The sequence below is a fragment of the Apteryx rowi genome, unplaced genomic scaffold (genome assembly GCF_003343035.1).
Source record: "Apteryx rowi isolate R43461 unplaced genomic scaffold, aptRow1 scaffold_142, whole genome shotgun sequence".
In the NCBI taxonomy this organism is placed as follows: domain Eukaryota; kingdom Metazoa; phylum Chordata; class Aves; order Apterygiformes; family Apterygidae; genus Apteryx; species Apteryx rowi.
In genome coordinates, this window is record NW_020447664.1 from 792430 (window position 1) to 801368 (window position 8939).

At 57.9% G+C, this 8939-nt stretch overlaps 1 protein-coding gene across 1 annotated transcript; it reads right to left on the minus strand.

Moving 5' to 3' along the window:
* Positions 1 to 3121: 3121 nt before the first annotated feature.
* APOD (apolipoprotein D) lies at positions 3122 to 8939 on the minus strand. The gene is made up of 5 exons (XM_026058069.1): positions 8791 to 8939; positions 7943 to 8073; positions 7415 to 7536; positions 5222 to 5310; positions 3122 to 3807 (listed from the first exon to the last, which is right to left on the minus strand). Exons 2-5 carry the CDS (start codon positions 8063 to 8065, stop codon positions 3572 to 3574), a joined length of 570 nt encoding a protein of 189 aa, XP_025913854.1. The 5' UTR covers positions 8066 to 8073; positions 8791 to 8939; the 3' UTR covers positions 3122 to 3571.

Sequence of the window (8939 nt, forward strand, 5' to 3'; positions counted from 1 at the left end):
GAGTGGGGCTGAGCGCGAGGGGCGCGCGCGGTGGTCGGGCGCGCTCGCTGGGGTCTTGCACACAGGCGGATTCACCCGTGCGTGCGGGGCTCGTGCCTGTGCTTGGGGGGTTTCGCACGCAGGAGGTTCAGGCACAGCTGCGGGGCTTTTGCACGTGCGTGGGGCTCTTGCACACGCAGGGGGTCTTGCACGCATGCCCTTGCTGGCGCACAGGTGTGCGCTGTTCCTTGCAGGGAAAGGCTGACGCTGCACCATGCGGGCCCCTGCGTGATGTCCCCAAAGGCCCCTTCAGGTGATGTGATGCAGAGATGTCACAGCCGCTGCAGTGCCCCAGCATCGCGGTGTTTGCAGCACAGCCGGGCCTTTCTTGTGTCTCCGTGAGACAAGGAGGGGGCCTGGGTGGCACCCGCAGGGCTCAGACATCGAGGGTGTCCGCCTGTAGGTAAAGCGCTTGGGTTTCCCAGCAGGCCCTACAGCCGCCGGGGCCAAGGCGGGGTGGGCACCTGTCTGGGGGAGCCGCAGGGTCCCAGCCGGGGCTCAGCCAGCTGGCAGCACGGGGATTTGGCTGGCCCYGACTTGTGGAGCTTTGACATTAGGATCTGAAGCAGTGAAAACGTTCAGAATTAACATAGGGAGAAGCACCACAAACCTTCAGGCTGGGTGCGTCTGAGCCCCCGAGGAGGCAGGCGGGGGCTGCGCGGGCCCGCGCGCCGGGGAGGTGCCGGCACGGCCGAGGGGCAGCGGTGCTTTGCCCCCGGGACRTTCAGCGAGAGCTCGCAGCTTGGCCATGGCGTTTCCCCTGCGAGTCTGTCCGTTCCCCTCCGGGTGCACGCGGTCTCGGTGGGATTTCTTTTGCTCTCAAACGGCGTGGGGGGATTTTTGTGGGGCTGTGCGCACGCCCGGGCCTTGGCTTGTCCCTTGCCAGCCTGGCACCACAGGGCAGGACGAAGATGCAGGAATTGCATTTCGACGTGCTCGTGGACAGGAGAAGGGGACGGAGCTGCCGTGCTGCCGGGGTGCAGCAGAGGGAGATCCTGCCATGGGAATCGCCTGCCGTCGCTGCGGCACAGACAACCAGCGGTGCCCAAAGCCAGAGCAAAACCAGGCAGCAGGGTGCCGCGATGAAACAGTCTGCCTGGAAAGCCAGGCACGCCTGGGAGCTGACCGGCAGCGCTGGGCATGCTGGCGTGTCCCACTGGCGTCCTCTCCCTGGTCCCTTCTTCGGCTGCGGTCCGAGGATGCGGGTTTATACCATACTGTATATCCGCATTGTTATTTCTTCATTTCAGTAAAAAGCACAGGAGGTGGGGTCACCGCCAGCCCAAGCCAAGCGGTGGGTTTGCCCGTACGTCAGACCCCAGGGAGTTTCGAACCCTGCGCCATCCACAACGTCGGGCTTCACCCGTAGCCGAGACACAGCGCAGAGAAAGACAAGGCTGGGACAGTCTGCAGGTCCGATGGGGAAAACCAGCTTGCACCAGAGAGGGGGGAGCGCTGGGTAAACACACACAGTAACGCTGCCTTTGTACATACCTGAATTTTATTGCATTGGGAAAAACTGAACTGCTTTTCTCAGGACAACCCTGCCCAGGGCCGGGGGGCTCAGGGGCAGGGGTTAGTTCTCCTCTGCAGCTAGTTTTACAGAGCAGAGATAAGGCAGACGGTGCTGGTCCTGGTGCCCAGTGCCCTGCTCAGGGTCCCTGGAGGTGCCAGGAATAAACGGAGAGCGGCGCCGCTGGCCGGGGCACCGCCGCGCTCCCCGGGCACCCGCGAGCCGGGCGTTGAGCGCTGCGCGATGCTGCAAGGGGCCGAGCACGGGTGTCCCAGGGGGTCGCCCAGATCGCAGTGCTCGCTCTCGTACCAGYGCCCACCGAAGGAAATCCTCTGTCCATCCTTCCCGCCAAGGCCGGGAGCGAAGAGCGCGGTGCCAGCCTTCCCCTTGCTCAGCGCCCTGTGGCCCCGTGCCGCCCGCCGCGCGCCCTCGCAACGGGGTGCTCCCGAACCTCCCGCTTCCCAGGTCTGGGGGCTCCCGGGGCCCCTCGCAGTCCYGGATCGCCGGCGCAGGAGACGGGACTGTTCAGCACCTTTCGGTATGCTCGGGCTCAGGTCCTTGGTTGGGAGCCGACCCCGCGTGGGTCCCCTCCAGAGCGGGGCTGGGCCCCCCCCCCGGCGGGTTCCCTCCGCGGGAGCTGCTGCACAAGGCGAGCGGCGAGGCCGCGTATGTGACCACAGCTACAGCTCAATCATTTGCTCCCAGAGCCCAGAGGGCTTCGAAACTCCCTGGCCAGGCCAGGCCAGGCTGACCCTGCTCTCCCGCTGCCATATCCTCCGAGGAAGGAGGATTACAGGTTGCCMMGGGAGGTTGTGGAGTCTCCTTCTCTGGAGATATTCAAAACCCACCTGGACATGATCCTGTGCAACATGCTCTAGGTGACCCTGCTTGAGCAGGGGGGTTGGACTAGAAGATCTCCAGAGGTCCCTTCCAACCTCAACCATTCTGTGATTCTGTGAGGAAGGGCAGATCCAGCATGCCATGCCCCAGGCCGGCTTGGGAAAGTCTTACAGCTGTGAAGGTACAAAAGCCCAGAAGCAGATCTTTTGATTTCATTTTTAATGAGTTGCATCAGTGCTATTTAAGCAGAGTCGTAGCAGCGCCTTGCGAACATCTGCCGAGGCAGATGCAGTGCCATCAGGGCACTCAGACGTATTGAAAGCAGCGAGCAGCACATGAGGCAGAGCCTGCTAGCTGGAGGTGTTCAGGCTCTGCATTTCACAGGCAGGATGAGAGCCGCATTTGCCCCTCGCCCGTCCTGCACATGGACAAGAGAATGGACCCTTCTCTTTCTGCCTGTTTGCGGGTACTCTCGGAGCTGAGCCTCTGGTGGTGCAGGACCAGCCTTGCTGGAGGCAAGAGAAGACACACAGGCACTGGGGGGGATGGAGCAACATTGAATTTCTGGACATTTTTTGGCTTCTCAGACTTTAAATGCAAAGGGCCAGATCTGGATTTTAGCGAGAAGGTTTGCTGACTTGGCAGGAATATATCCCTACATCCCTGCACCAGAAAACATGTTCAAAAACCCCAGTGGCGATTCCTAGGCTGCAGGACAGACCCCCCCCCCCCATGTCCAGCCGTTGCAGCTGGGGAGGCAGTGCCTGCGGGGCAGCTCAGCCGCTGCGGATACCTAACAGGCCCAGAAACATCAGAACAAAAATAGGAAACAAACCTGTGGGTGCATGATGAAAGGTTTTCCCACAGGACTAATATTCGTACATCACATCTCATACCCTTTTGTATCCATACACCTGAGGATTCACAGCAACAGCAAAACTTCACGTCTGCACTTCAGGATTTCTTCACCCCTTAGCTTTGAGTCAGTCAGTTACTCTGCAAAAGTCAGTCAGAGTGAGACAAAAAAAGGAGGAATAACAACAGAGAGAACAACCACAAGGAGTAACGGTCAGGGCTGGCAAACTACCGTTAGCAGAGGGGTTATGACTCTACGTAAAGAAGTCCTAACGGATGCTAAGGAAAGCAGCAGAGTTCGTAGCTGGTGTGGTGCTGTTGGAGTTACATGTCAGGAGGGCAGTTAAGTTGGTCCGTGGGCATCATTTTCTCGGTGTCAATCTTGTAGGATTGGAGAAGGCTCTTCAGGTTGTCCACGGTTTCCGGGTGCATCTCGGGAGCTCTTGACAAAATCCAGGCGTAGTTGACATGGAAGAGCCAGATGATGTTAGTGCAGGAGTAAACCAGCGAGTAGTTCTCGTAGTCAGTGGAGATGACCCAGTAAGGGGTAGAAGGTGTGACTGGGAGAAAAAAGGGCATCGTTAAACACCATGGGTGAGCAGCTCTGGACTGCTCCGCGGCAGACTGCTGGAGCCACGTCTCCTGGGGGCTGTGCCCCCTCCTGCTGCTGCTGGGCCACACCGTCGTGGCCAGAGCAGGGAGCTGTAATTTAGGAAAACGTATCAGGGCTCCTTGTTCTGACCAGAGGGACTCGAGAAAGCCACAAAGCCCTGAACATGTCACGCTGTGACCTGAACAGCTAGCCCAGCCCTCCAAAACCCCATCCTGCTGGTGCGCGTGTGAGGGGGGCTTGCTGGCATGGGGGAGCCATAGGCCCCACGGAGCCGCACGGAGCCAGGACAGCGGAAAGCAGCATCGCTGGCCGATCCCACCGGTACCAGCCACCTGGGCAAATCCCCTTCCCAGTCCGGCTGCTATGTTTAAAGTATCTGCTCCCACGAGCATCAGCTACTCCAGCTTCAAACCACCAGGCAGAAAGCAGGAATCGGTCCAGCAGGCTGGAGTAAGTGTGCGGGGATTTGTTTCTGGTCCATTCGGAAATGCCAGGCGCGGCTCCTCGGGGCTCGCGGCCCGGGCGGGCGCTGGCCCTGCGCGCTCTGCAGGTGAGACGGCCGCGGTGGGGGCATTGGCGGCACGTAGCCCGGTCTGCCTGTGCCTATGGACCGTAGCTGTCTGTGCATGTCCCCTGCTCCACCCACTTCTCCAGGTAACTCCTCTGTTAGTGCCCCAAACAGCCAAGGAAAAGGTGTGAGAAAGTAAGAAATAAAAGGGGTGCAAAGGAGAGACTGATTTTCACTTTCCAAAGCACTGCTGCAGACGGAGGAAAACGCTGTGTAACGTGAATAAAATGCACTGTACCTCGGCAGGCTCCTGTGGTGTGTTACGTTAACAAGTGAAACAAAAGCAAACAAAAACACATTATTAAAGCTTAATAGGAGCAGCTTGCAAGCAGAGGCAGGGTTCAGAAAAACAAGCCTGTTCCTGGCTCGGGCAGTGGCTGCTGGGCTGCCTCCCCCCACCGCCAACCCTCTGGTTCCCCAGCTGTAACATGGCACGTGGAGATGGTAGGGCTGCTGATCTTCCTCGCTTCGGGATCAGCTGATGAAAAGTGCTCTGCCACTGCTAGGCCTGTTCTGCTGTATATTATGTCTAAACGTCATCAAACCTCTGCCTGCTGGTCCCAACATTGGTCCTAACCCTTTGCCTGGGCCGTGGTCCCCATCATGCTGCGGTGAAGCCCCTGGGGCAGGTTCACCTCTTGCTCTGCAAGTTTTACACTTTCAGTAACATTACAGTTACTTGCTTTATGCCCCTGCACCCAGCCTGCCCTCCGCACGAGCCGGGCTCGCGGCAGCCAACGGCCCATGCCAGGAGCCGGCGCCGGCTGCGAGCGGCTCTGGGCGACACACTTACACCAGTTGAAGCTGATGCCCAACTTGGCTGGCTCCTTTACGTCCGCATGTGTGATTTCTCCTTCGGTTTCTTTAACTTTGCCGTTAGACCTAAGGAGAGAATGACAAGGCGAGAAATAAAATTAGGAGAGTTTGAAATCACGTTTAAGTTTTTACTTCCAGGAAATTATCCCTCCTGATTCATTCATCTACCAAGGGGTGGCTGAAACACGTCCCAGCTAACCACAGCTTCCCCAGAAGAACAGGTCAGCCTTTGGAGACTGCGTTTCAGTGGCTGGCAGGACGCGCCAGGTCCTGTGACATGCTCAGCGGGGTAGCGGGGACACGGGAACGCTGTTGCAGGTTAAGCTGCCCCTGACCCCCAAGGTGCCTCTCTCCAAGGCTTTACAGCGTGGCACGTTTCCCAGCCAGCACTACTAAAAATGCCTGACAGCACACATTCAAACCATTAAGGGCAGGTTAACGAATGAAGGATCCCCAGAGCTGCTTGAGAGAGGAAGCGGCAGAACCGATGCGTGGCTGATGCGAGCCCTCATTTAATGCTCCTGCTGCCCGAACGCGCTTCGATTCCCCGGGGATAATGACAGAGCAGAAGAAGAGGAAGAGCTGGTGCACGTGGGCAGGGACAGCATTCCTGGGACAGTCTGCAGTGTCCAGCACAGCCAGACACACGACTGCCTGCAAACACCAGYGATAACTGGAGGGAGGCCAGGCACCGCTGCAGGCCCAGCTCTCCTCCCGCTCTGCCTCGCACAGATGTGCTGGACTGGCCCCTGCAGCAAGCATTTTTTCCTAATTGCCTCTTTTCTTGAAATCTAAATCCTGACGCCCCCGAGTGCGCATGGTTCTGCTCAGGACCAAGACGTAGCACTGCACAGTCCAAAAACCGCTTCTCTGCTCTCCTCCGCCGCTACCAGAGGAGCTTCCCCTTGCAAAGCCAGCCTGAAGGGCTCAGTGACGGCAAGCTCAGCTCGGTGGCATTTCTCACCACTGCATGAGCTCAGTGGCTGCAAAGGGAGCCCCAGGCAATCGCCCATGCCTTTTCCAGGTCGAAGCATATCCTTCCCCACACAAGTTCCCTGCCCCTGCTTGATGAGTTCAGGTTTGTTTCATTGCTGATTCAGAGCACCGTCCCGCCAGCAGCAGGCTCTACAGCTCAAGCTGCCTTTTCTATGATTGCATTTTCCCCTGGAAGCCTCAAGACTGAGCAACTGCCTGTGGGGCTTTGAAATGGGAGCATCCAAAGAGACAGGAGCTAATCTGTCTCACCAGCCGCTGCCTTGCTCTATAAATGCAGACCAGCTGCAGGGCACAGGTATTGCAAGGGAGACGCCGTGCCTGTGGGTCTGCCGGCAGCAAAGGTCGAGGGGCTGGTGCTGGAGCCAGGCACAGCACACGCAGCGGCCAGCATCTTTTACCAAGATACTCCTGACCTTTGAGGATCCTGAGCTGCTGCAATCCTGACACCGACAGTCAGTGCCCTTGAGATATCCCCCTCCTGCAGAGGCCCCAGCTGTTTGTCAGGCGCTCCCATGGCGCGGGAGCTGCAGAGACGAGGCCGAGCGGTCGCAGAGCGGCATGGATGCTGCTCCCTGCCCAGCACAAAGAGCGTGTTGCAGCGTTGTTATTGCGAAGCAGAACAATGTCGCCAGGTCATGCCAGGGAGCGCAGAGAACAGCGGTTCCTTCAGTGCTCGCTCCCTCTCATTCATTCTGCCGCTTGCGGCACCACCCCATGAAAGGCAGAGCTGTTGATAGACCCAAATAAAATAACATCCACAGCGGTCCACGCAGAAAGCCAGGAGGGCTCAGCGTGACTGCCGACTACCAAGCATAGCGAAGAGAACAACTGGTGCATTCACTTTGCTCACTGATTTAAACTGGCAGCAGTTTCTGCTACCCTTACACAGCGGCTGCTACCAAACAAGGTAAATGCTTCAAAGAACAGATTGTCAAAGATTTGCTCAAGTAAAAATGGCCCATGTGCCTCATGTTCCCAGCCCCTTTTCATCAGGTGCTTCGGGCACTTTTACTCCGGAGAAGAGCAGTGCAGGGCATGGCACTTATCAGCCCATAGGCCCGTGTGACAGGACCTGGGACATCTGGCTTCTCCTCCACCAAAGGCCGTGGTGTGTTTAAAGCACTGAGGACTGCAAAACAGTCGGTGAGCGAGACCCAGATTATTTTACACTTACTGCAGCTCCTTGTTGATCACTTTGACCTTCCCGTTCTCCTCCAGCAAGTAATTTGCCTGGATGCAGCTTCCTTTCTCGAAATTTGATGGCAGCTTTTCTATCTCGTACCATTTTCCAACGTACTGATAAAAGAAAGTCCAGAGAGAAGCCTTTAGCGCGAGGGGACCCAGTGAGTCTGCAGAGCAGCCTGGCTCGCTTGGTGACATGGTTTGACCTGCTCAGTTCACAGGAGCCTCAGTGGCCAGCAACTGTCCCCACGTGGGCCCCCAMGACTGCAGAGGGGTCTGTGGGGTGGCGCAGGCGCTGGAAGCTCAAACCTCCAACCTCACCGGCTGGGCCACAGGCAGCCAGTGCCACAGAGGCTGCGGTAGCACTAGGCCATGCGTAAGGCGCTCAACACACAGCCACTGACATTAGGTTTCAAGACCCATCAGACCCACCCCGTGCCCCAGCAGGGTTTCTCTCTGAGCATGTATCACCATAGCCTAGCTTGCTACCCGATGGGAGGTTTTAGAAAGCTCTTCACACCTTGGTGATATCGAAGTTTTCTTGGACTGGTGGGTCTGGACATGGTCCCATGTGAAACGTCTGCCCTTTTCCAAAGCCAACGAGACCGAGCAGGACTGAGAGCAGCACTGCCGTCTGCAGCATGGTTGTGCCTGGACGCAAACAATAAAATAGACTTGAAAAGGAAGAAAGTATTAGAATTTGGGGCCTCCCTGGAGCAAGCATTGGTGTGATATATGGCAAGAAAGCCATATCTTCTGCTGCCCCTGCCCATCAAGGGACACAGGAGGGAGAAAAGGAACACGGGAACTGCCACGTTACCCCCTCTGCTGAAGGCACTGCCCCAAATACGCCCCTAGCCCGACAACTGGCAGGCACCGCCGGCAGCCCTAAGGACGCAAGCCAAAACCTCACGAGGACTCGGCAGCACCACGGCACGGCCCGTCCTGTCAGCACGCAGACCTGGCACCTAGCAAGACGTGGGGGGTTTCAAACACCTCAGAAACATCTGCACTTCCGCAAAGCTGAGGCAGGGGCATGGCAGAGGCATGTGCTGTAAAAAGCTAGAGGAAAATAGAAACTAAAGCTAAAGGGGCCCTGCTCTAAAAAGCAGGAGGAACAAGCCGCAGCCACAGCCAGCAGGCTGCCACGCGCCGCCGGAGCCGCTTGGGGCAGGACGGGGCGCAGACCCCTCGTGCTGGGCTGCTCCACAACCCTCTGCCCAAAGCGCCTCCACCTGAGCGGCAGTAGCGTTTGCCCGAAGCTCGACAGAAAAGCTTCATCTCTCTCCCACCATGGGACACGGGTTCCTCTGAAAACGCAAAGGCAGTGCCCGTTTTGTACCAAAACCTCTTAATTCAGAAACGTACCTGAGGCGACAAGGTGACCCGGTGCGCTGAGGCTTGGTTGCGAAGGCGCAGGGCTGCAGGGAACGGCTGTCCCGCGAGGTCGCCGCCTCTAGGATTTATAAGCGCGTCGGGATCCTCATTATTCAGCACCCGCACAAGCGCCTCCCTGC

Excerpts from the sequence above, each read along its gene's own strand:
- APOD (XM_026058069.1), bottom strand. The coding sequence starts at position 8,065 with ATGCTGCAGACGGCAGTGCTGCTCTCAGTCCTGCTCGGTCTCGTTGGC. Across the intron at positions 7,537-7,942 it reads AAAACTTCGATATCACCAAG|TACGTTGGAAAATGGTACGA; the intron begins GTGTGAAGAGCT and ends TTCTTTTATCAG. Across the intron at positions 3,808-5,221 it reads GGGCATCAGCTTCAACTGGT|TCACACCTTCTACCCCTTAC; the intron begins GTAAGTGTGTCG and ends TTTTTCTCCCAG.